Source organism: Myotis brandtii, unplaced genomic scaffold (assembly GCF_000412655.1).
Source record: "Myotis brandtii unplaced genomic scaffold, ASM41265v1 scaffold61, whole genome shotgun sequence".
Lineage (NCBI taxonomy): Eukaryota > Metazoa > Chordata > Mammalia > Chiroptera > Vespertilionidae > Myotis > Myotis brandtii.
Window position 1 is genome coordinate 1352143 of NW_005370318.1, and position 27168 is coordinate 1379310.

Consider the following 27168-nt stretch of genomic DNA (forward strand, 5'->3'; position numbering starts at 1 on the left):
CTGTGTGTGGGGGTGGGGGTGGGCTGGGAGAGGTCAATGGGGGAAAAAGGAGACATATGTAATACTTTCAACAATAAAGAATTAAAAAACAAAACAAAAAAACAAAAAACAACAACCAAAAAAATGGAATTTCTTTTGAGTCTTTTGATTTTCAAAAACTCTTGTATGTTAGAAATAATACACTTTTGTGTATCATATAAATTATACTTCTCCCACTTTTTTCATTTAATCTTGTGATTTTTTTCAGTAATCAGAAGTTAAAAATTTTTATGTAGTCAAAATTTTACCCCCTATAAGACTAGAGAATAGCTTCTCCAACCTGATCCCAACCAGTAGGGTGGAGCTAGGCCTGGGTAAATGGGGGCCATGAGGTCTAGAGAGGAGTCCATGAGGCATAGGGCAATAGCTACCTGTCAGGGCTCAGAGATACTGCTTAAAACAAACTTCAAATTCAGCCCAAGAGGAGCCAACAAAGAAAACAAATGTTGCTAAAAAATTAACATACCCCAATAAGGACATTTGAAGATGGAAAAGGACAGTTCTAGTTAGGCATCCAAGTCATGCCAGCTCTGCCTCAAATTCAGTCTGCTATCCCTGGAGTGCTAGCTACTGGTATCAGAAATATCTAAGTAGATATGCAGCCCCCCAGGGTGAACTCACAGAGAGAGCCCAACTGGTACCCTCAGCATTCTGGTTCTACAGTCCTATCAACACGAGTGTCTGCATCAGAGAAAAGACAAAACTCCAGGTTTCTGTCCCAGGTGTGTGTTGCTGACAGATGGGAAAATAAGTAGCAGTAAAACTCCAGGATTATTTATTGGTTCAGCATAAGAGAAATAACTATCTGAAGCAAATAATTCACAACGGAACTGTGATCAATTTAACTACTAACCATAAAAATTTGAAAAAATTTTTAATCTTCACCCAAGGACATGCTCAGAGAGAACAGAGAGGGAGAGAGAGGAGAGGAAAATGGGGGGAGAGAGGGAGAGCGAAACATCGATTGGTTGCCTTCCTTATGCTCCCTGACCGGGATCAAACCTGCAACCCAGGTATGTACCCTGAACAGGAATCGAACCTGAAACCTTTTGGTTCATGGGACAATGCTCAACCGTCTGTGCCACTCTAGCTGGGCAAAAATTTCAATTTTTATAAAACCAAAATGAATCGAAAGGATAGAAAAACATCTGCATCAAGTATAATGGACAAAAGAGCAATTCCAAACATAACACAAGCCTGGCAGGTGTGGTTCAGTGGTTGAGCATGGACTTGTACACCAGGAGGTTACCAGTTCGAATCCCAGTCAGGGCACATACCCAGGTCAGGTTATGTGTGGGAGGCAACCCATCTATGTTTCTCTCTCACATCAATGTTTCTCTCCCTCCCTTCTCTCTAAAATCAATAATTAAGTAAATAAATAAAAAACAAATAAGAGAAATTACAAGCACATAGAAAAATGTTCATTGTTCCCTATAAAAAAAGAAGTGAAGAATTATAGCAATGCTGAGGTAACTTTTTTCACTGTTTGCAATGTTATGGCAAAATTGGTACAAAAGCAATATGACCTTTTGGAAAAGCTACAGGATAACACTATTGCAACAACCATAAAGCGCTGGTCCTTTCACCTCAGAATTTCTTTTCCTGAGACTTTGCCTAAGGAAATAATCTAATAATTAAAAAAATAAAAATGAAACAACATCTACACAATCATAGGCATTCACCACAGCATTATCTCTACCAATGAAGAACTAGATGCAACCCAAGTGTACACCAGGGGAATGGTTTGGCAAATTATGGTACAGCTGTTTCACTGATTATTACACAGCACACAAAAATTCATCACAAAGATGATGCAACAAGATTAAAACAAATGAAAAAGAAAAATTAGTACATACACCTTGAAAAATATGCATATCTGAACAAGGAGGAAGGACAACATAGAGATGAAAATAGTTGTGTGGTGGGAGTAAAACTGGTGAGAATTATAGATGATCATTGTTCTAAAGGGCAATTTGGCAGGTTCTACCAAAATGTAGAATATGCATGCCAGAAGTACCACTTGTAAGAATCTATGCTACATAAACACTACATAATGACTACCATGAATGTAATAAAATAAAATAAAAAGGACAAGAATAATTACAGCAGCACTGTCTGAAGTGAAAAACTGTAAACCACCTAAATGTATATATAGCAATAGAATACTAGACAAGAATGAAGTAGTCTTTTTCCTTTGGTCTTGTTGCTACAGAGAGAGCAAGGTGGGTCAGCAGCAACTCTACAGGAGCCATCTGAGGAAATTCGGCCAGGGTTCTCGTTCTTGCCACGTCTGCTCAAACCGCCGCGGTCTGATCTGGAAATAGGGCCTCAACAAGTGCCGCCAGACAGGTTTCATTAAGTTGGACTAAGTGAACTTCCATGAATGGGTCATTCAAGACATCTACCTTATGACAGAACGCTATCTCTTTGTACATAAAATAAAAAAATCTTCAAAAAGAAAAAAAATGTAGATTTATATATTGATATAGAAAAGTGTTTAAATTTTTTTTAATTAAATCTTTATTGTTCAGATTACATTTGTTCCTCTTCCCCCCCCCCAACTCTCCTCCTCCCGTTTCTTCCCGCATCTCCCATTCCCCTTTCCCCGCCAAGAATAGTCAGTCCATTCCCTTTCTATGTCCCTGATTCATTATAATCACCAGTTCATTCTGTACATCAGATTATTTATTCACTTGATTCTTAGATTCACTTGTTGATAGATGCATGTTTGTTGTTCATAATTTGTATCTTTACCTTTTTCTTCTTCTTCCTCTTCTTAAAGGATACCTTTCAGCATTTCGTATAATACTGGTTTAGTGGTGATGAACTCCTTTAGCTTTTCCTTATCTGTGAAGCTCTTTATCTGACCTTCAATTCTGAATGATAGCTTTGCTGGATAAAGTAATCTTGGTTGTAGGTTCTTGGTATTCATCACTTTGAATATTTCTTGCCATTCCCTTCTGGCCTGCCAAGTTTCTGTTGAGAAATCAGCTGACAGTCGTATGGGTATTCCCTTGTAGGTAACTGAGTTTCTTTCTCTTGCTGCTTTTAAGATTCTCTCTTTGTCTTTTGCTCTTGGCATTTTAATTATGATGTGTCTTGGTGTGGTCCTCTTTGGATTCCTTTTGTTTGGGGTTCTCTGCTCTTCTTGGACCTGTAAGTCCATTTCTTTCACCAGGTGGGGGAAGTTTTCTGCCATTATTTCTTCAAATAGGTTTTCAATATCTTGCTGTCTCTCATCTTCTGGCACCCCTATTATTCTGATGTTTGTACGCTTGAAGCTGTCCCAGAGGCTCCTTACACTATCTTCGTATTTTCGGATTCTTTTTTCATTTTGCTTTTCTGGTTGGGTGTTTTTTGCTTCTTCGCATTTCAAATCTTTGACTTGATTCTTGCGCTCCTCTGGTCTGCTGTTGGGTGTCTGTATAATATTCTTTATTTCAGTCAGTGAATGCTTAATTTCTAGTTGGTTCTTTATCACAACATCAAGGGTCTCATTAGATTTCTTGAGGCTCTCATCAAGTTTATCAGCAGTTTCTAGCAAATTATTGAAAGCCCTCAAAAATGCGTTTTTTAGCTCTATATCCTCCATTTCTGTCATGTTTTTTTGTCTCCGCATTTTTTATGCTTTCTTGGTGCACCCCCTTGTGGTCTTTGTGCGCAGAGAGAAAGGGAGAGGGGGAGAAACATCGATGTGAGAGGGTAACATCTATCAGCTGTCATCTGCATGCCCCCTACTGGGGATTGAGCCTGCAACCTGGGCATATGCCCAGACTGGGAATCAAACCAGCAACCTTTCCATGCATAGGATCAGGCTTAACCAACTGAGCTACACTGGCAAGGGTGACATGAAGAAATGTTTGACTTTTTTTAAAAAATATATTTTATTGATTTTTTTTATAGAGAGGAAGGGAGAGGGATAGAGAGTTAGAAACATCGATGAAAGAGAAAAATCAACCAGCTGCCTCCTGCACACCCACTACTGGGGATGTGCCCGCAACCAAGGTGCATGCCCTTGACTGGAATTGAACCTGGGACCCTTCAGTCCGCAGGCCGACGCTCTATCCACTGAGCCAAACCGGTCAGGGCAACGTTTGACATTTTTAAGTGAACAGAGTAAGTTGCAGAATGAGATATCTATGCATAGCCTAGAGTAAACTTGATATGTATAAACATATATGTTGCAGTTTCATGTAATAAACAGCTTATATGTAAGTGTGCTTATGCACTAACCCAATCTGGAAAGAAACACACCCAACTGCCAACAGTTGATACCACAGGAAGTGAGATGGGCCTTCACGCACCTTCTACATTATACACTTTGGTAGTGCTTGAATTTTCTAAATATGTTTTGCTTTTATGAGTATAAACACACAACAGCATGATACAGGTTGCAGTAAGCTACAATTTATGTAAGAAAAAGAGGGGGCATATATATGCTTATACAAGACACTAAACTAACGATCCTATCTAATAAAGAGGCAATATGCAAATTGACCATCACTCCAACACACAAGATGGCCGCCCCCATGTGGACACAAGATGGCCACCACAAGATGGCCAGCAGGGGAGGGCAGTTGTGGGCAATCAGGCCGGCAGGGAAGCGCAGTTATGGGTGATCAGGCCAGCAGGGGAGGGCAGTTAGGGGCGACCAGGCCTGCAGGGGAGAACAGTTAGGGGCGACCAGGCCAGCAGGGTAGTGGTTAGGGGGTGATCAGGCAGGCAGGCAGAAGCAGTTAGGGGCAATCAGGCAGGCAGGCAGGCGAGCGGTTGGGAGCCAGCAGTCCTGGATTGTGAGATTCTGGTAGGATCGAGCCTAAATGGGCAGTCGGACATCCCTCGAGGGGTCCCAGATTGGAGAGGGTGCAGGCTGGGCTGAGGGCACCCTCCACCCCTGTGCACAAATTCCGTGCACCAGGCCTCTAGTATTTCAGAAGAGACTGAGGCTGGAGGTCAGGGTTAAATGGGAGATTTATTTTTCACTTCTATCTTTTCAGATTATTTTTTACTGTATGCAAGTATCTGTTAAAAAATTACTTTTTTGTTTAGTCTAAAAAGTGATATGAGCCTGGCCAGTGTGGCTCAGTGCTTGGGTGTGGGCCCATGCACCAGGAGGTAACTGGTTCGATTCCCTGTCAGGGGTTGCAGGCTTAATCCCCAGCAGGGGACATGCAGGAGGCAGCCAATCAATGATTTATCACTGATGTTTCTATTTCCCTCTCTGAAATCAATAAAAACATCTCTTTAAAAAAATTCTTTAAAAAGTCATGTGATACTGATGTCCAGGCAGGAGTGTGCAGATTACTCCAGTGTAGGCGCCCAGGAGGCTGCAGACCTGGCCCCACAGTCAATGTGGCACTAAGGCTCATGGGTTTAAAAAAAAAGTGATGTGAAAGATGAAGTTACATGTTTGAAACTTTATCACATTTTTCTAATGATGTTAAGAGATTCTTTATGGTGTAATAATAAATGAAAAAAAGCAGAGTCCATAATTGGACATTCAGTAGTAGCTAACCACATATAGCAAAAACTGAAGAAATAAACATTTGAAGTAATATGGTAATTATATAAGGGGTTGCTTCTAGGTCATGGCACTGTTTCTTTTTCAATTTTTCTTATAAGCTTTATTTATTTGTTTTTTTGTTAATCCTCACATGAAGATATTTTTCTATTGATTTTTAGGGAGAGGAAAAGGCAGAGAGAAACATTGAAACACGTCGATTGGTTGCCTCCTGGACGAGCCCTGACCAGGGCCAGGGCCAGGGCAGGGGCGGAGCCCGCAACCAAGGTAAGTGCCCTTGACCAGAATCGAACCGGGGACCCTTTGGTCCTCAGGCCTACGCTCTATCCACTGAGCCAAACCGTCTAGGGTTAGGCTTTAAATTTTTAAGAGTTTTTAACAGTAATACATAGTCACATGGCTTACCATTTAAAAGGTCTTTTCAATTTTTGTTTTTTTTTTACAAGTTGGATTAAAGCATGAAAAACAAACCTGTAAAGGCGCAAGGAGCCCAGTTCCAGCCAGCAAGGCAGGGATCCCCAAGAGTGAGTTTCTGATTCCTGCACCAAGTCCCAGCGACGCGAAAGAACCACACGGACAGAAAGGCAGGAGTCAAGTTTCAAGAGTTCAAATCCAACTCCGCCATTTCCTGAGAGAAGGCACTAGGCTTCTCCAGGCTTTAGATTTCTAGTGTGTAAAATGGGGATCATGCTCTTCCCCAGGCTTCAGATCTCTAGTGTGTAAAATGGGGATCATGGTCGTACCCATCTCACAGAGACGTGGTGAGGAGAAAAACCAAACTACGTACAGCGCTTATTAGTGCCTGTCATCAATGAAGCTTCCGGGAAACGTTCTCGTTGTTACACTCGCGCGACAAGGCCCAGGATGCTAGGACGCAGGGGCCGGTGGTCCGACTCCGTCAGACCCTAGCCAAGGCCGAGCTCCAGCTTCCGGCCAAGGGGACCGGGATCCCCTGCCCCCTCCGGGGTCCCCTCCGTCAGGGACTGGAGGCCCACGCCTCTAGCGTTCCGCCCTCCAGTCAGCTGAGGCCCAAACCCACGGATTCCCTGCCCGGCGCTCTGAGGCGCCCCCGAAGGGTCTAAAGCCAAGCTCAAGGTGTGGGGCGACATCGCTCGGCCACCTTCCGGCTGCCAGCCACCAGTCTACACGAACACTCACCATCTCGGACGGATCGGGTAGCTCCGCGTCGTCAACACTGCCCAGGCCCGCTGCGTTTCTGCGCCTGCGCAGAGCACCAAGTCAAAACAGACAGCTTTAGTGACCAATCAGGAATCAGCGTGAGGGGGCAGGCAGATCTTTGATTTCCCAGGGCTCGTGGGAATTTGCCCTGCGCCGTCCGAAAGTGAAGAGCGAAGGAGCCCTTCAGCTACGGAAAATTCCCCACTCCCGTTGTGCCCTAAAGATGCTGGTTTGCAGTGTCGGAAGAGGCTTTCAACTCTCATCCGAGGTCTGAGCTGGCTCTGAAAGCCCCGAGTGGAGGGTGGTGGGCGATTATGAAGGCGAGGAAGGAAGTCGCTGAGAGGCCCCCCACCCCCTCTGCGTCCCTATTGAGGCAAAGTGAGTCGCGGAGCCCAAATGCGCCGAAGATGCGGGAAAGTCCAGCGCGACCCCCTTGGGAATGTTACGTGCAGGCTCAGATAGGAAATGGGTAGGGCTAGCCTGAGAGTCGGCCGTCGGAGGACTCCGAGCTCAGCCCCACCCGTGTTACCTTGAAGAAGCCACATCACATCTGTACTCGCTACCTCCCCCTTCTCACCTTTAAAAGGGGCCCCCTTCTTTCGAAAGCCCTATGTTGTTCCTTTTCCCACTCTTGAGCCATCTACTCTCAAAGACCACAAAGGTTTCTGGATTTTCTAGCAGGAAATAAATTGCCATTTAGTGAACCTTGTGTCTCGTTACTGGCCCGTGCTATCTCCAGTAGCCTCAGCATCCCTTTTCACAAATGCTTTTTCTTGAGGCACTGGAGCTTGCTAAATTCAACACAGATGCGCTAACTCCAATTTTTTTATTCTACTTTAGCCTCTCTTAACGGGAAGGTTTTGGTGCTCCTTCCAGGGGTGTCTGTACTACAATTAAAAGGATTGGATAGTGACGACAGTAAGGCAACCTGGCAGACACCAACTGAGGATCAAGGTTAACATTACTAATAATGAGATATAGATTGATGTGTGCCCCCGTTATCAGGCACTAAGGGCACATCATTTCTGTAGTATTCTTCTCAAAAATCTATGGCCTTAACTATTGAGAAAACATTAAACCAAATTTGAGGGACATTATATAAAGAATCTGACAGTACTCTTCAAAAAATGTCAAGGTCATGAAAGAGATGAAGGCACAGATTGGAGGATACTGAGAAAAATGTCATTGGTGGAAAAATTGGTGAAATCTGATTAAGGCTGTAGTTTAGTGTCAAGTCATTAGCTTTGATAACTGTTCCAAGTTATACAGGATGTTAACATTCGGAAAAGCTGAGTAAAGGAACTCTGTTTCACGTGCAACAGTTCTGTTCTCTGTAAGGGCTGCAGACTGGATCTCAAGACATCCCAGAAAATAAGCACACAAGGGTTCATCACCATCTTACTTATATGGAGAACCAGGCTAAGGGGTGAAAGGATTTGACAAGATCACAATCACAGAAGCAAAACAGAAACTGGCCAATCGTTCATAGGACTGGAGCCAGAATGAGAGGGAAGGAGGAGTTAAAAGATAGTTGTTGGCTCTGAGTGGCAGGCTTAGGAGTTTTGGAGTTTATTCTGTGGTCATAGAGGAATCAGTAAGATTTTAAGCACGGAAGAAGCACGAGACTGAGGTCTCCCACAGACCATTTTCAGGCAGCACAAGATGGACTGGAAGGGAGAGAATGGAAGCAATGACAGGTTTCTACACTCAACCAGGGTAGGAGTAAAGATGTGGGCTGTGGCAATGGAGGCAGCTCTGAGAGAAATTATTCAAATTTTAGAGATGGATTTGATAGGATTTGGAAACCAATTAGATGGAACAGCTGAATAAGTTACAGAAGACTGCAAGAATTGCAGTTTGTGAGTAGCAATAGAGCAAAACGTTTAACCCTGCAATCTTTGGAGTCAGTTCTGGATTCCAGTTTGCCTTCTTGCCACTAAATAGCGGTGGACACTTCAAGTTAATGACTTTGAGTATTTATTTTCTTATCTGTAAAATACAGGTGATTATCTCTGAGAATGACCAGGATGACTAAATGACTGCATGTAACATATCTATGTTTGGACATAGTAATAAGTGTTGACAGTTCCCTGAGACTAAGTGAATACAGGCATGGTATTGATTGCTAGGACAGCGAAGACAAATAAAAAGCAGGTCTGAATCAGAAATGAAGAAAAATAACAGTATGGCTGTTTTCAGTGATCTGCAGATATGATTGCAAATTCTCAGCATCCTTACCTGTGGGATGCCTTGAGGAAATCCTCTTGCCCATAGCATCTTTGCTTAATGGGAACCTGTTCCTAGGAGACCAACACTGTCTGAGATCTCTCCTGAAGATCCTCCTCTCCTTGCTAACCACAAAAATTCCCTTGAATCCTACCCCCATATGTCCTGACCACAAAGAAGCCCTAAAGACACATAGGAATTGACAAGTGAAATGAGTTAGGAGTAACAGCAGTATGTTCTGGTGTTACTCAATCTAAAACTTCCTAAAAGTTTGGGAAAATAGCCAGTCAACCACAGCTGAGTCCGTTTGATTCATTGTAGGATTTGGGGCTGGAAAGCCAATGGTCAGTAAGAGCAATTACTTCTTTCCCCAAGGAAGATTTCCTCATGCTGTGGGGGACACCTGTTCCCCCTTTTTATTAGTCACACTGAAGCTAGAGTTTTCTAGCTGCTTATATTGGGCAGATTAAACAGGAGAGGGTGTATTTCTCAGAACCTGCAGTTTCTGTCCTCCAGTCACTGTTAGATCAGCATATTAAGAAATTCCACATCCTTACCTATAGGATACCTTGAGGAAACCCTCTTGCCTTAGCCTCTCTCCCCTGGTTCTATTTTATTAAATTTTAATTTGTATAGTTTTAGTCCGCACGGAGAATATGTTTTTAATTTTTAGAGGGAGAGAAAGAAACACTGATGCGAGAAAGAAACATTGAACGGCTGCCTCCTGCATGCGCCCGCACCGGAGATCGAACCCAAAACCCTTTGGTGTATGGGACAACACTCTAACCAACTGAGCCACTCAGGCAGGGCCGCTAGTTCTACTTTAAGCAAGAGGTTGATCACCTTGTTTCCCAATAAGAAAAGGTCTTCTGAAGCTAATGAGCAGGACAGCTTATTGAGAACAGTTTTTTAAAAAGGTATTTTTATTGATTTCAGAGATAGAAACACCAATGATGAGAGAATCATCGACTGGCTGCCTCTTGCATACCTCCTACCGGGCATGTGCCCTGACTGGGAATCAAGGAGAATCAAACCGTGACCTCCTGGTTTATAGGTCGATGCTCAACCACTGAGCCACAGTGGCTAGTCAAAGAACAGTCAGTCTTGATAACTAGCTGGTGTTTCTCTACTCAGCACCATGGCTGGGGTCCTGACTTAGATGTTTTCATCTTGGTTCTCTTCACAATAGGTACCAAATCCAGTATCACCTTGGTGGGTCTTTATAGTTTTTTTTTCTACCTACCCATCAGAACAGACAGGCTGTAACCTGGCCTCTTACAAAAACAGTCAGAAATCTGTAAGATCTGGTCCTTTATGCAGGTAGGGAAAACCTTCTTGCTCAAGACTAACAGAAAAATGTGCAAATGAAAGACCAAAAATCTTTAATTATAAAGTTACATCTTTTAAGGAAATGCAAGTGAGGCAGCCCCCTTAAGGGCCTTTATTAAGAGCACTTGACTCCCTGTGATATTTGTAGAGTTACCTGAGTATTTGAAATTACAGTTCAAGAAAAAAAAAGGAATGCTAATACAGTAATATACAATCCAGTGGTGCTATTTCGTTTTTAGTTAATGAAAGCATAGCATATATACAAATAATTTTGTAAATAACCCTAAAAGGAAAACAAATAAGAGGGGGCTGGAGATACCAACAATATTAAATAGAAGTAGTTAACCTTAGGAGTTTAGAAGGATGGAGTTACATTCCAAACCAAGGAAGGATATAAATATAGCAAAGTCTAATTCCATGAGGCATCCCTGGTAACATTTCGGATTATTAATTAGATAAATAAAAAGGGGCAGAGTGGGCTTGACTGAAATAGCTTATTTAGCATGAGACCTTTGTGGGGAGGTGAGTCATAATTTCACTTAAATTTCTATGACTTGACATTAGTATGTCAATCTCTTGCTGAAAAATGAGTATCTCAATCTTAAATAGAGTTATTGTAAGTCTTAATAAAATTAGATTCTTCTGCACAATATAAGATCATAAAAGACGGAGTAGGAATTCATTATTATGAGTGGCTGGATCAGTTTTAAAGCACTCTGTTTGATTAAACAAGTGAGGTCCTTCCCTACTGCCTAGGCTGTGAAATGCTGCTTTCCCCAACCTCCCAAAAGAGCAGAAGAATAAGGCAATTTGCTCATTTTACTTTGTTTTTATTTCAACATAACATGCAGTAAAAAAAATTTTTTTTAAACAATTTATTAGCATTTACAATGCTCACAAAGAAAAAGGACTCTAAAAGCAATTTAGTTCAGATTTAAGAAATTGCTCTAATTAAACACTTACAATAAATCTATTTCCAAATGTTCAGCTTATACCAAAATTTAAGATAGTATTTGGAGATATTTATGTCTGCTATTTGCAGTATTTTTTATAAAACCTCTGATTCTTGGGATATCCAGCCCCCATTTTCCTAACACAGCAGGGAAGACATATACATGTGGCCACTTAAATTAAAGGAAGAAATGGAGTAAGGGAGATCTCAGGCTGCAAAAATATATACAAGCATTTACCTTTTCCAGAACTAAATGTTTTCTCCATAAAAATATTAAATAGCCAAGCCCTATAGAACTAGGGCCGGGGCTACTTAAAATATAACTATTCTGTATTTTAAAAATATAGGGCAGAAAGCCTTTTGGGTGATATTTATACATTTTCACACAATATTTCTAGGTCCCTAAATGAATAATCAAGCATTATGTAGAATCAGAAAAGTCTACTTTCTTACATTATCTCTTAATTTAATCTCATAAATCTCTAGTAAATATTGCAGGTAACTACATTTCAATATCAGAATTCATCTCTATGGGAAGTCTTTATAGAGGCTTAATTTTCATAGCCATATATTACCAAAGTTCAGGCTTATGTAATGGATGGGTAGTTGGCAGACATTCGCTCTGTAAGACAAAGCAATAGCATTTTTCCCCCTTACCAACAAAAAGGCAGAGAGTCTCGACTTTGGGGAAAAAAACCTAGGGGTTTTAGAGACCATACTACATATATTTCCTGGCATATGTGGAATAAAAAACAAAATAAATGTTGGGTTGGGGAAAGCCTAATCTCCCCCTTCATACTGACAATTTCTGAATGAGGCAATCCTTTCACGCACATAAAATCTGCTTTAGGATGGCAGTGTTTTAGAGTAAAGATACATGAGTTTAAAATGTTTTTGTTACTGTTCTAGGATGTAAAAGGAAGAGTGAGACTTTTGATACACATATACATAATTAAGGAAACAATCTAGTGGAATAAGACAAGTCAGATTTCAATGATGTGTTAAATCTCATGTTAAGGTTTTGACTAGTCATTTGCAGATCCGATTTCTGGAAATGTTGAATAAAAGTCCAGAATCACTGGTAAATAAATCTCAATGATAACATTAATTTACTTATACTCAGATAACTCTCTCTAAACAGTCACAGTCCAATTTTACAAGATGTGCAACAAGCAGAGAAGGAAAAGGACAAACACTGCAAGTAAGTTCTTGTCCTTCCGTGGTTCAAGTTCCCAGAAGTTACTCTTGTCCAAATCCTTCTGTTTCTTCAATGGCAAATAACAGCTTTTCCTTCAGTTGCTCATAGCTCTTATAGGGTGGTAGGTCCAGGCGGTTAAAACTAAAAGTAAGAATTGTTAGTATGAGAAAATAAAAATATACAAAGAAACGTATGGGCAGTGTAGTATATAACAAAGCTGGTTTTTAAAGTCAGGCAAAACTGGTTTAAGTCCCAGATCTATCCCTGAGCCTTTGAACAAGTGCTATTACCTTTTTGAGTCTTGGTTTCCTCTTTGGTAAAATAGGAAAAACAGTATCTCTCAGTATAGAATGAAGAAGAAACAAGCATATACATAGCACAGTGCCTGGTGCTCAGCAGGTATTCAGTAAAACATTGGTCTTCTCATGATCCTCCATCCACCCTAATCTAGATCTGTGGTCAGCAAACTTTTCCTGTAAAGGGCTAGATCAGGGGTGGGCAAACTTTTTGACTCGAGGGCCACAATGGGTTCTTAAACTGGACCGGAGGGCCGGAACAAAAGCATGGATGGAGTGTTTGTGTGAACTAATATAAATTCAAAGTAAACATCATTACATAAAAGGGTACGGTCTTTTTTTTTTAGTTTTATTCATTTCAAACGGGTAGGATCCGGCCCGGGGGCCGTAGTTTGCCCACAGCTGGGCTAGATAGTAAATATTTTAGCCTTTGTAGGCCAGAGGTCTCTTATCAAAAGGTTTTAAATTTTAAAAAAAGGGTTTAAATTTACCACTTTAAGAGTAAGAAATAATGTTCTTCTCTAATATCTAATATTCTGCCCCTATTGAATGAACATCTTTGTCCTAGTCTTAGCTGTTGAGTTTTTAAAGGGCATCTTCTAATTTTGGGCTGTATTATTATCACATTCACAAGGTAACAAGTAGTGAAGCTGCTCTGAAGCCTTAGCCCTCTGCCATATTTTTAGGATAAGGCCTAAACATTTGGCAAAAGAAGAAATAATACTATCCACAAAGGACAAATAAATTTACAATTATTACTTCTGTTAGTTCTCACAAATGGAAACATGGAACTTGATAACATAATGAGGCTGGTTCTCATGTGTGACTGAGATAAGCTGTTCACAACAGTGGAATGGCACAGTCTGTTCTAGGTTTCGAAATTAAAAAGAAAGGGACAAGAGGTCAATTCAAAACACGGGACAAGATAAGTATACAAAAATAAATTGTATTTTTATACACTAGCAATAAAAAAAAATCTAAAATGAAACTGAAAAAACAATCCCATTCATACTAGCTTCAAAATGGATAAAATATAGCTTGGCTGATGTGGCTCAGTGGTTGACCATTGACCTGTAGGCCAGGAAGTCACGGTTCAATTCCTGGTCAGGGCACATGCCTGGTTGCAGCTTGGGTTGTAGGCTCAATACCATGTGGGGTGTGCAGGAGGCAGCCAATCAGTGATTCTCTCTCATCACTGATGTTTATATCTCTCTCTCCCTTCCTTCCTCCCTCTCTGAAATCAATAAAATAATAATAATATGTGTGTGTGTGTGTGTGTGTGTGTATATATATATACACACACACACACACACATACATACATATTTTTTAAAGCAGGGGTCCTCAAACTACGGCCCGTGGGCCACATGCGGCCCGCCGAAAACATTTATCCGGCCCGCCGGGTGTTTTTGCCGCCGCTGTGTGCATAGGAATTTGTTCATAGTTTTTTTTTAAACTATAGTCCGGCCCTCCAAGTCTGAGGGACAGTGAACTGGAAGTTTGAGGACCCCTGTTTTAAAGAATAAAATACTTAAGAAATTTAACAGAAGAAACGCAAGGCTTGTATAATGGAAAAATATAAAACATTGTTGAAATAAATTAAAAAGAAGACCTAAATAAATAGTCTTGAAAGATATCCCATCCATGTGCATTGATAGGAAGACAAAATATTGTTAAGATGGCAATATTCCCCCAAACTGATCTACAAATTCAAAGTGATTTGTATCAACATCCCAACTGACATCTTTGCTGAAATGGACAAGCTGATCCTAAAATTCACATGAAAATCCAAAGGACCCAGAATAGCCAAAACAATCTTGAAAATATTGGAAGACACATACTTCCTAAATTCAAAACTTACTACAAAGCTAGAGTAATCAAGACAATGTGGTACTGCCATTATGGATATACATATAGATCAATGGAAATAGAATTGAGAATCCAGAAATAAGCCAGTGTATTTATCGTCAGTTGATTTTCAACAAATGGGTCAAGTTGTTATTTTTATTTTTTTTAAATTTTATTTTATTTTATTGATTTTTTACAGAGAGGAAGGGAGAGGGATAGAGAGTTAGAAACATCGAGGAGAGAGAGCCATCGATCAGCTGCCTCCTACATACCCCCCACTGGGGATGTGCCTGCAACCAAGGTACATGCCCTCAACTGGAACCGAACCCGGGACCCTTCAGTCTGCAGGCTGACGCTCTATCCACTGAGCCAAACCAGCCAGGGCAAGTTATTTAAAAAAAACCACACATATGTGTATGAAAATGTAATCGAAGTCCACATATAACCACAGAAATGTCTCACAAAATAAAGTCAAAGTATTGCCGAGCATTCAGTCAAATTCCAACAGTTGGTTTTTAGTTTTGTACATTTTTGGAAATGTGGTTAAATGGCATTTATGAGAAAATAGTATTTCTGTTCACTATGTTAGAAAGTAGTTCTCCCAACAGCTATCTAGAATTGATTTCTTCCTGTGCCGTCAGAGAAAAGGTAAAAGTTTTCTAACTATCAGATTAACAACTCAGAGGTGGGAAAAGGGATTGACTGGAAATGGGCAAATTGTTTGGGGGTGATGAAAATACGTTAATACTGGATCGTAGTGATGGTTACTAGTCTGTAAATCTACTAAATATCATTGAATCCAATGGGTAAGTTTTATAGTAAATTATGCCTCAAAAAAGTTGTTAAGAATAATTCAATACAATGGGGAAAATATTTCATTTCTAATAGGCTTTAATATCTACAGAACAACTGGAAAGGCTGTTTTCTCTATTTTTTCTGATTTTACTTACCAGGTATGACTTCTGGGTAACCAATTTTCTTTCCCAACTTTTTCAATGCAGAATTTTTGAGGTCCATTGCTCCCTAAAACATAGTGAAACCATCAACAGTTAAATAATACAATGGTTCTCAAATTGTGATCCCCAATGTAGCAGCATCATATCAGCATCACCAGGGAAACTGTTAAAATTACAAAACTACAGACCCTATCCCAAACCTACTAAATTGAATAAAAAATTTGGGGGGAAAGGCTCAGAAATATAGGGTGTCCCAAAAAGATGTGCATGAGTGCAAGAGTCCCCATCCCCTGAATATTTTCTACTTGGTTGTCTGGCAATCACCTTAAACTCAGCAGACTCTAAGCAACTCATTGCCCTCCCTAACACTTTCAAACCATGTTCTCTACATGCCACAGTTTCTCCATTTCTCCGTATTTCATAACATATTAGACATTCTTTCTTCTTATCTTTTAATTGAGTACAGTTTCTACTTTTGGAACTTCTCTAGCATTCATCTCCTCTTTTCTATCTCTACTTTCATCTCCTAAGATCAGTTTCTCATCATTGCTTCAATACTTTCTTCCTACCTCCAGGCTCTTCCCTATCTTTTTCTTTTTTAAAAAATAGTTTATTATTATTTTTAAAATATTTTTTTATTCATTTCAAAGAAAAGGGGAGAGGAAAAGACAGACAAATATTGATGAGAGAGAATTATTGATCGGTTGCCTCCTGCACACTGCCTACTGGGGATTGAGCCCACAGTTCTGATAGGGAATCGAACCTGTGACCTCCTGGTTCATAGGTTTATGCTCAAACACTCATCCACAACAGCTAGGGCTCTCCCTATCTTTTAATGCATGCTCTACTTTTTCATCAAATCTTCCTAAAATGCAGTTTCAGCAAGTTTCCTCTCTTCAAAAAGTTTCCATAACTTCTAATACCCTCAGAGTAATGTCCAAATTATTTTGTTCTGGCTTTTAAAGGCATTTAAACTGGTTCCCAAAATGGCCTAGTTCTTTTAATTCTGACCCTCTGCTTCAGCTGAAGCAGGCTTAGGGATCACAACTTCTCTTCTATAGTCCTATGGTACTTGACATAACATTGGTGTTAAAGGAAGACTTGAATCTACTTTATTATCTAGTCACAAAATAAATATTCTCATGGTTATTCATTTCAAAACAACACACTTTAATCAGTGACTACTATGTGATAAGTACTGTGCTTGGTGCCAGAAATAAAAAGATGAAGATATGGACCTATATCTTAAGGAGTTCCAGGTATAACAGGGAAGAGTGGTAAACACATCATTAAAAATATAGTATAATACAACCAACAATGCCTGGCTCATAGGAGAGACAAAAATGTTTGCCAAATGACTGAATGAACAAACAGATTTACAAATAGAAGACTGCTATCCTAAGTTAAAATGTGGGGTCTAGTTGAAGGGCTTAAAATTTCCAGGTAAGAATTACAAAGTGATTTAAAAGTTTAGACAGATCCAGGTTAACTATGACTATTTAAGTAAATGGCTACACTTATTTTTATTTCTGATAAGTTGTATATACAATGATGTAACAGCAGTGTGATAATTTTTTCTATAGGAAAAGTAATCCTATATACATACCCATGAGGTCAGCAAATCCTCCAACTGGTAATCGGCAGGTTCCAGTAACAAACTGTAGAAGTCTCATTCTCTTCTCATTATCAATTTCTTTAACAAACTGTTTAAAGCACATTTAAGGAGAAATATAGGTCATATGTTTAACATAATAATATCTTATTATGTTAAATGATAAATATCTTATTGTACTACTATCAAGTGTTTTAAAATACAAATCCTATTTGTTACAGAAGCTCAGTTCATCTGCGTTTCTTATGGCTAATAGCAGAAATTAAAAATTTTTTTTAAATTTTAAATGTTTTTTATTGATTTTAGAGAGAGGAAGGGGGAGGGGAGAGAGAGAGAAACATTGATTTGAGAGTGAAACACTGATTGGCTGCCTCTGATACGAACCCCAACTAGAGATTGAACCTACAACCTAGGCATACACCCTGACTGGGAATCGAACCTGCCACCTTTCAGTGTATGGGACGATGCTCTAACCAACTGAGCAACAATGGCCAGGGCTAAAAAAATTTTTTTATTGTGGTACAATATATATAACATAAATATTTACTATTTAAGTGTACAATTCAATGGCATTAAGTACATTAACTCTGTTGTGTAACTATCACCACTGTTTCCAGAACATTTTTTTTATCATCCCAAACAAAAACTCTAAATGCATTAAACTTATCTTCCCACTGCCTCAGTTCCCCTCTCCCCAGTCCCTGGTAACCTCTATTCTACTTTGTTTCTATGAATTTGCCTAATCTAGGTACCGCATATAAGTGGAATTGTACAGTATTTGTCCTTTTGTGGTTGGCTTATTTCACTTAGCATAATATCCTCAAGATTTATCCATGTTGTAGCCTATGTCAGAATTTCCTTTTTTTCTTTTTTTTGTTAATCCTCACCCAAGGATATTTTTCCATTGATCTTTTTTAGAGATAGTGGAAGAGAGAGGGAAAGACAGAAACATTGATGTGAGAGAAACACATCGATTGGTTGCCTCCTGCACACGCCCCAACCAGGGCCTGGGCTGGGGAAGAGCCTGCAACCGAGGTACGTACCCCTCAACTGGAATAAAACCTGGGACCCTTTGGTCCACAGGCCAATGCTCTATGCACTGAGCCAAACTGGCTAGGGCAGAATTTCCTTTTTTTTTTTTTTTTAAGGCTGGATAATATTCCTTTGTATGTATATACCACAATTTGTTTATCCATTCATCTGTTGATGGACACTTAGATTGCTTCCACCTTTTGGCTACTGTGAATAATACAGTTATGAACATAGGTATACAAGTATCTGAGTCCCTGCTCTCAATTCTTTTGGGTATACCTAGGAGTAGAATTGCTGGATCATATGTTAATTCTTTTTTTTAAAAATCCTCAACCTAGGATATGTCCACTGATTTGAGAGAGAGAAAAAAAAAGGGAGGAAGAGAACATTAAATAGAGAAACATTGATTATTTGCCTCCCATATGTGCCTCAACTGGAGATCGAGCCCACAACGTAGGTATGTGCCCTGACTGGGAACCGAACCAGCCACCTTTTGGTATATGGAATGACACTTCAACCAGGATCATATTTTACTTCTATGTTTAACTTTTTGAGAAACCACCAAACTTTGCCACAGTGGTGTACATTTCATATTCGCAGCAGCAATGCAGAAAGTTCCAATTTCTCCACATCCTCACCAAGGATGATTGTTTTTTCCCTTTCATAATAGCCACCCTAACGGGTGTGAAATGATATCTCCTTGTGATTTTGATTTGCACTTTCCTAATTATTAGTAATGTTGAAAATCTTTTTATGTGCTATAACCGACATTTTTTTGAAGAGACACCAGTATGATTCCAAACCAAGTCTCTTTCTTAAGTTTGCCTTCTGAACATTATGTAATTCTTAATGAGGTATGAATGATGAAAACCATACTTTAGACAGTTCTATAAAATTCCAAAGCATCTTATCATCTGGAGTTATACTCTGAGCAAAGGTGAAAGGTGTGTATAGCTTACTTGGCAATAGTCTTAAAAGGATGGTGCCATAAACCATGTTCATTTATTATAATGCATAGGATGGAACCAGGTCTGAATATACTGATACATTTTTTCTAATGTAACTTATTTTCATATATGGTAAACACATTTCTAAAAAATTATGGTGTTCTTGTCAATAGAAATAAAGTGAGACAAACCTGCCAAAACCACATTATTTGTTTGCTTGTCCTAGTATAATGACGGTAGATGGTATGTCTTTGCCAGTCATTCAAATCAATCTCTTGCATTCCACATAAAAGGACCTTTTGGGATGAAAAAGACAAATGATTTCTATAGGTAAGTGTACAACCTATATAATAATGCTAGACATAGATAAGAACGAATATTAAACAACATTCAAAAAAACAAATTAATTAAGAGGCTATGGATTGTAACTATGTATCAATAACTGTATCTATAATACTCTGAAAGGTTGAGTTTCCGATGTGTCATATATAAACAGATTCAGGTAAATAAGCCATTCATTGTAGAGAGGTTCTGATAGTAATCCTTTTTTTTTTTTTGGTTAATTCTTTTATATGATTTTAAACATCCTGCCTACATAAAAAATATTGCCACTGGAAAGTGAGTTGAAAGCAGACAACTGAAGGCATTATTTATCAGCATGCTGCAAAGAAAAGAAGAAAAACTTATTACCTCTAACTCCTTTGCATCAAAGTACTGCAAATACTGCTGGGGAAGAATTTCATTGAAACCCTCAAAGAAAGCTTGTGTCTGTTCTTCAACACCTCGAGACAATCTCCATTCAGCTACCATTCTGGTAAATAAATATAAAAAAAAAACTATCAGGAAGTTTAGATGTTACGTTTAAATTCCGAGTACAAAAATAATTTTAAAAAGCTTTACTATTATGAAAACCTCCATATATGAAAGAATATAATGAACCCCAAATATAGATATTCCAGCTTCAATACAATGTCAATCTTATTTCATTACGCCACTACCCATACTCTAAATATAATTTCATTTTAAACATAAATATTTTAGTATCTCTCTCTACAAGATGAGGTCTCTTTCTAAAAAACATAACCATGCCCTAGCTGGTTTGGCTCAGTGGATAGAGCGTTGGCCTGAGGACTGAAGGGTCCAGAGTTTGATTCTGGTCAAGGGCACATGGCTGGGTTACAGGCTCAATCCCCAGGAGGGAGGGTGCAGGAGGCAGCCAATCAATGATTCTATCTCATCATTGATTTTCCTATCTCTCCCCTCTCCCTTCCTCTTTGAAATCAATAAAAATATGTTAAAAAACCCCACATAACCATAATTCTATTATCACACAAAAAAGTGAATAATTACTTTATATCAAATATTCATTGCTTAAATTCTACTGAATGATTCCATTTTAATATATTGCTAAGATCAGAATCTAAATAAAGTTCATACATTGCAAAAGTCTCTTAAGCTTCTTTTAAAACATAGGTTTTCCCTTGCAATTTTTCGAATAAAAATTATTATTTTTTAAAATATATTTTATTGATTTTTTTACAGAGAAGAAGGGAGAGGGATAGAGAGTTAGAAACATTGATGAGAGAGATCGATCAGCTGCCTCCTACACGCCCCCCCAATGGGGATGTGCCCGCAACCAAGGTACATGCCCCTGACTGGAATCGAACCCGGGACCCTTGAGCCCGAAGGCCGACGCTCTATCCACTGAGCCAAACCGGTTCGGCAATAAAAATTATTTTTAATGAAAATTCCTCTCTACTAAATATTCTAGATTACAATTTCGACTTTCTTCTAATCTTCATCTACATAGTTACATAGCTAAGACATAGAACAAAGTTAAAAATCACAATAAATATAAACTGTGTTTTTCCATTTTATTACAGAATATTTATTTTAAAAAAATTTAATGAGCGCCTGGCTGGCATGGCTCAGTGGTTGAGCACTGACCTATAAACCAGGAAGTTCCAGTTTGATTCCCGGTCAGGGCACGTGCCCAGGTTGTGGGCTTGATCCCTAGTGTGGGGCATGCAGGAGGCAGCCAATCAATGATTCTCTCTCATCACTGATGGTCATCATTGATGTTTCTATCTCTCTCTCCCTCTCTAAAATCAATAAAAAGCTATTTTAAAAATAAAAAATTTAATGAGCAAACAAATGCTTATTTTAGGCATTTGATTACTTGATAAGTAAAGGCAACTAAAATCCAAAAGTTTCCTGAAAACTCTAAAATTTTGGAAAATGGAAGTGTTGGTTGTATTAGAATAATTCTTCTGGTAATTACAATTATAAACGTTGAGGAAAAAATATTTTTATTGATTTCAGAGAGAAAGGAAGAGGTAGAGAACATTCTGATGGAGAACATTTTGACAGTTGCCAGATGGGAGGAAGGGTTGAGGGGTTGGGTGAAAAAGGTGAAGGAATTAAGAAGTAGAAATTGGTAGTTACCGAATAGTAATGGGAATGTAAAGTACAGCATTGGAAATATAGTCAGTAATATTCTAATAACTATGTATGGTGTCAGCTGGGTACGAGATCTATTGGGTCATCCGACCACTTACTAAATTATATAATGTCTAATCACTGGAGTACACTTGAAACTAATATAATACTGAATGTCAACTGTAATTAAAAAATAAAAAATGATTTTAAAAAAATGACTACATATGCAAGGAAGAAAAATGTGACCCATAATCAAGAGAAAAAAATCTATAGAATAAAGCACACGGATGACCTAATGTTGAAGTCAGCAAAGACTTTATATTAAAGAATTTATAGAACAAGATAGAAAAAAATTAGTAAAGAGATGGAGATTCTCAGCAGAGAAACACTTAAAAAAATTGATCTTAGAAAGAAAAAGAGAGGGAAGGAAGGAGGGAGAGAAAGAGAAAAACATGGGTGTAAGAGAAAAACATCAACCAGTTACACCTCCCGCATGTACCCCGAGACTAGGGATTGAACCCGCAACCTGGGTATATGTCCTGAACATGAATCAAACCCGCCCCTTTTGGTGTACATGGTGACATTCCAACCAACAGCCACACCAGCCAGGGCAGCAGAGAAACTCTTAAAAGAACCAAATGGAAATTACAGAATATCTGAAATTAAAATTTCATTGGATAAGTTTAAGAGAAGTAAATTCAAAGGCAGATCAATTAAAATGATCCAAACTGAAGGACAGAGAATATAAAAAATATATACAGGTCTGGCCAGTGTGGCTCAGTGGTTGAGCATCAACCCATGAACCATGATGTCACAGGTTTGATTCCCAGTCAGGGCACATGCCCTGGTTGTGGGCTCGGTCCCCAGAAGGGGCTTGCAGGAGGCAACCAACGGATGTTTTTCTCTCATCAATGTTTCTATCCCTTTCTCTTTCTCTCTAAAATAATATACGGCATCTGAGAACCATAGTATGATATCAAAAGTTAAATAAATATGTAACTGAGGTCTCTGAAGTATGTACAGAGGTAAGCAAGCAAAAGGATGATCCACTGAGATAAAGCCTCAAAATGTTCTCCAACTGCTGAAATAAATGGCATCAATCACACATACAAGCTCAGAAAAGCTAAGCATACATATCCTGCTTGGCTTTTCTGAGCTTGTATGTGCGATTTAGATCAGAGTCAAATCACATTTAGATCAGAGTCAAAATGCTAAAAACCAAAATTAAAGAGAAAATCTTAAAAAGTCACAGAAAAAACACATTTCATTCAGAAAAACAATGGCTTACATAAAAAAACAATAGAAGCCAACAATAAAATGACATTATTGGAAGTGCTAAAAAAAAAAAAAAGGAAATAAAATCCTATAAACCTAGAATTCTGAATCTTGTGAAAATATCCTTTGAAACTGAAGGTGACATAAACATGTTTTCAGTAAAATCTACAAGAATTTATTGCCAACAGGTACACATTAAGATAAATGGAAAAGAAAGTTTTTAAAGCTGAAAGGAAATTATCCTATATGGAAAAATAGATCTGTGGGAAGAAATGAAGAGAACCAGAAATGGTAATGTTAGTAAATATAAAAAAGTAATTTTTCTTGATTTCATTAAAAATCTATTGATTGCTTAAAGCAAGACTAATAATAATTATGGGTTTATAACATAAGAAATAAAATATGACAACAAAAAGCACAAATGGCTGGAGTGAGATAAATGGAATTATACTATTATGAGCCTCTTACCTGGTATAAGTAGTAGTATGATATTAATTATGTTATATTACTATATATAATATTGTTAATAAAATGTTAATTATAAGTGATAAGTTAAGGATTTATATCATTACTAATGTCCCGGTGCACGGATTCATGCACACTGAAAGGAAATTAATTAGAAGAAATATTTTAATATCGCTATTCGCCCTTTCTCTATAATAGAAATGTCAACCAAATTCACGATCGACAATGACAGATCAAAACGCATGCGTGTGATTGGCACCAGCGAGAGCTTTATATGTACCACACATGGGTGAGTCAACTTAGCCTTTTATTTATAGAATAAACTTGCTTAATTAGACCTGCTTTCTGATTTAGCTAAACTTTTTCCAGCCCAGTGAAGCACCCCAACTTCTCTTTCAGGTAACTGTCAGCAACACAGTAATAAATATCAACATGAAGCAGATTATTATTGTAGATCACACAGGGAGAACAAAGGGTAAAATATTTAACTGCAGCAGTGTTTGACTATATTCTGTGCCGTGAGAAAACCTGAAGTCATTTTCTAGGTCCACCATCTCTTACTGCTTTTCATTCAGGTCAAGTTTCTAAACTTTCTAAATCTCCGTTTTCCCACTAATGAAAAGAAAACAGGATTCCACCAAGTCTCCTATCTACCTACTCCAGGACTTCTGTGAGGATCAAATGAGATGAGGCACGGGAAAATGCTTCACAGATATTTGGTTAAACTGTAAAATGTTTGCACCTGGCTATAAAACAAGTCGGTTCCTGGGCAGAAGATACTCCAAGGAGGCTAGATGCTACGGAGAGGAAGCTGGGTGTTGCTGCGTGACATCATTACCTGGCACCCACAGCGCCGTTTTTAGGTTGGGCTGGGCTATGGACCGCATTTTGCACCATGGGGTCTTGGCAGCGTTGGCTGTGATTTTGTGGGGTGTTGCTCTGGGGTGGCGGCAGGGCTTGTCACACTTGGGGGAAGCCGAGTGTTGGTTTGTCAGTGCCAGGTCCATGGTGCGGTTTATTTTTAAATGGCCAGTGTGTATCATGGCAGCTCCTGCATCAAGCGTCTGCCCCCTGGTGGTCAGTGCGTATCATAGCTACCAGTTGCACAGATGGCCACTGAGCCTTTTATATATACAGATAATCATTAGAGCACTCACTAAGAAAATTAGAGGTATAGTTAACCAGGAGAGATTAAAAAAGTAAGAGTAAAAATTATTCTATTAATTCAAAAGAAGGCAGAAAAGGAGGAATAAAGAAAACTGGGGAAAATAAGAAACAAATAGCAAGGTGGCAGACTTAAGTCCAATCATCAATAACAAAATGAAATGTAAATGTACTGAACTGTGCAATTAAAAAGTAAAAAATAAAGATGTTCAAACTAGATAAAAATAGCAAGACCCAGAAACATGCTGCTGATAAGAAACATATTTTAAATACAAAGACATGGAAGGAAGATATACCATGCAAATACTAATTATAAGAAAGCTGGCCTGACTAGTGTGGCTCAGCTCAATGGTTGAGCACCAACCTATGAATCAGGAGGTCACTGTTCGATTCCTAGTAAGGGCACAGGCTCAGGTTACGGACTCGACCCTCAATAGGGGGCATGCAGGAGGCAGCCGATCAATGATTCTCTCTCATCACTGATGTTTCTATCTCTCTATCCCTTCCTCTCTGAAATCAATAAAAATATATTTTAAAAAATTAAGAAAGCTGGAATGAATATATTAATATTTAAAAAGTAGAAAAGCAGGCAAGATACCCAGAAACTAGAACTCAAGAAGAAGCACATATGTGAAATCTAACCCTGAATTGGTGTCGAGAATATGTGAATGAACTAAAGACTCTTGAGACTAAAAGCCTGAACTAATGCAGAGGACATACTAAAAACCATCATTTTACTTACAAATTTTATCAGATCTTACAAATACCCCATGAAAATATCTGCATATAAATTTGAGACGCTTATCAATGACATGTTACATGGCACAGTGAGTATGGAATTGGTACTTAAAAGAGTTATCTAGCACTACCTCTACCATTAAAATTCCCACTTTTGGAGAAAAAGTGAAAGTTGTACTATAGCCAAAATTATTTTCTATCATTTTATAAACTTCAAAATTCTGGTTAAGTTGAAAATATACCAGCAAGGTGGTAAAAACCCCATTAGTACCCACTACACTAATTTTTTGTAAGGTTTAGTTTGAATTACCTGCAGGATAGTCACTCTACCTTGCTGCCTCCACAAAAATCTATCCTACTTCTCTCATTTTTTTGTTGCCAGATTTGTTGAAGACGAAATTTAGACTGTCTACTGAATTTACTCCTAATTTCTTATAATCTGGTTTCCAATCTACCACCTGGATAACTGTTCTAAGTATTCTCTTAAGGGTTATCATAACTTATTAGCCTCCACATCTTCCAAAGATTTTTCATTTTCTTTGGCTTCTGAAACGCAGGACATGGCAGAATGGGTTATCAACTCTGAGCTGCCTGACAGTACCTCACAAACCATGGATATTCTTCCCTGATACTGTCTGTGATTTGTGCTTTCCAGCTTCCATCTCTCTGCTCATAACTTTTTTATTTTATTTTTTTACACAGAGGAAGAGAGAGGGATAGAGAGTTAGAAACATCGATGAGAAAGAAACATCGATCAGCTGCCTCCTGCACACATCCTACTGAGGATGTGCCCCCAACCAAGGTACATGCCCTTGACCAGGATTGAACCTGGGATCTTTCAGTCCACAGGCCGACGCTCTATCCACTGAGCCAAACCGGTTAGAGCATCTGCTCATAACTTTTACTCTGATTTCTACACAACTGAAAGGCTCAACTGAAAAATCATCGACTACTTACTCCATGATTACAACTAGATGAAATGATGTCTCCATCTTTTGACTTCCCATAGCACTTTTCTTGTACCTCTCTCAACACTTATAAGGTAAAAAAAGTGATCATTCATTTTCTTAATAATGTAAGATCAGTTCTCATAATGGTTAGTTAAAAAGCAAAAAATTATTTTATAAAATATTGTCCATTAGGATTACTAGGCAATTATCAACGTGCTGTAGTCCAATAGAAGGGCTAAACTATGTCAAAAGGAACATTTTCTCTCACCTGATATATTCCTCTTTATTTTCTTCTGTTACAAGAATATTGCCACCATTGGGTTTCAAATCATGACTCTTGATTTCACCTAAAATTTCTTTATCGACGGAGAAGTACATTTCCAAACCACATTCCTCAATATTGTTTTCTCTGCACAAATGAAATTAACACTACTTGTTATACTAATCCAAATATATAAAAAGTTTTTAACTAAAGGACTATGGTCTTAAATAATTACTATTAAATTATAATATAAAAATAACAAGAAAAATAAAAAATTATGCTCTCAAGTCATAATTTTTGCTGAAGATATTGGGTATTATTTCTTTAAAATTTATCATATTGAATAATGACAGATTTAATGTAGACCACTTAAATTCAATAAACTAATTACATGTTTATTTTGTATGCCATAAGTGTCTACAGACACAAGCGGTGGACCTTTTTAAATTCAAAATATCATGGCAGTTAACTGGTTAAAGTTTAGATATCAACACTATAATGAAAGTATATAGATTATATTTTGATAAAATAAACGGAAACAAACTTACTTAACCCAGATGAGAGAATTGTAAAATTCTGGATCAATAGATTCTAAATCCTTGAGTCCAACTGGTTTGTTCAAGATACGCTTGTAGAATGGCAAGGAAAAACCTGTATCTATGAATTTCCCATGGAACAGAGCCTATGAAAGAAACAAACAATACCATTTAAGATAATTTTATGATATCCATTGTATTTCAG

The 27168-nt window shown here is 38.4% G+C and overlaps 2 protein-coding genes across 6 annotated transcripts in view; both read right to left on the reverse strand.

Annotated features, from left to right (window-relative positions):
- DYNLRB1 (dynein, light chain, roadblock-type 1) overlaps nucleotides 1-6824 on the reverse strand; it is a 22930-nt gene extending 16106 nt beyond the window's left edge. The window contains exon 1 of one of the 2 annotated variants that reach the window (XM_005879786.2): nucleotides 6719-6824. In XM_005879786.2, coding sequence (XP_005879848.1) covers nucleotides 6719-6721 — 3 coding nt within the window. In that variant the 5' untranslated portion in view covers nucleotides 6722-6824. The remainder of the gene's footprint in view (nucleotides 1-6718) is intronic. The other variant, XM_014550704.1, reaches the window with a different exon arrangement.
- A 3506-nt stretch (nucleotides 6825-10330) lies between these two features.
- ITCH (itchy E3 ubiquitin protein ligase) overlaps nucleotides 10331-27168 on the reverse strand; it is a 120405-nt gene continuing 103567 nt past the window's right edge. For all 4 annotated transcript variants that reach the window (XM_005879788.2, XM_014550679.1, XM_014550677.1 and 1 more), the window contains 7 exons: nucleotides 26976-27109; nucleotides 26434-26574; nucleotides 19825-19945; nucleotides 19326-19430; nucleotides 17150-17246; nucleotides 15538-15610; nucleotides 10331-12585 (listed from right to left, as the gene is read on the reverse strand). In XM_005879788.2, coding sequence (XP_005879850.1) covers nucleotides 12486-12585; nucleotides 15538-15610; nucleotides 17150-17246; nucleotides 19326-19430; nucleotides 19825-19945; nucleotides 26434-26574; nucleotides 26976-27109 — 771 coding nt within the window. In that variant the 3' untranslated portion in view covers nucleotides 10331-12485. The remainder of the gene's footprint in view (nucleotides 12586-15537; nucleotides 15611-17149; nucleotides 17247-19325; nucleotides 19431-19824; nucleotides 19946-26433; nucleotides 26575-26975; nucleotides 27110-27168) is intronic.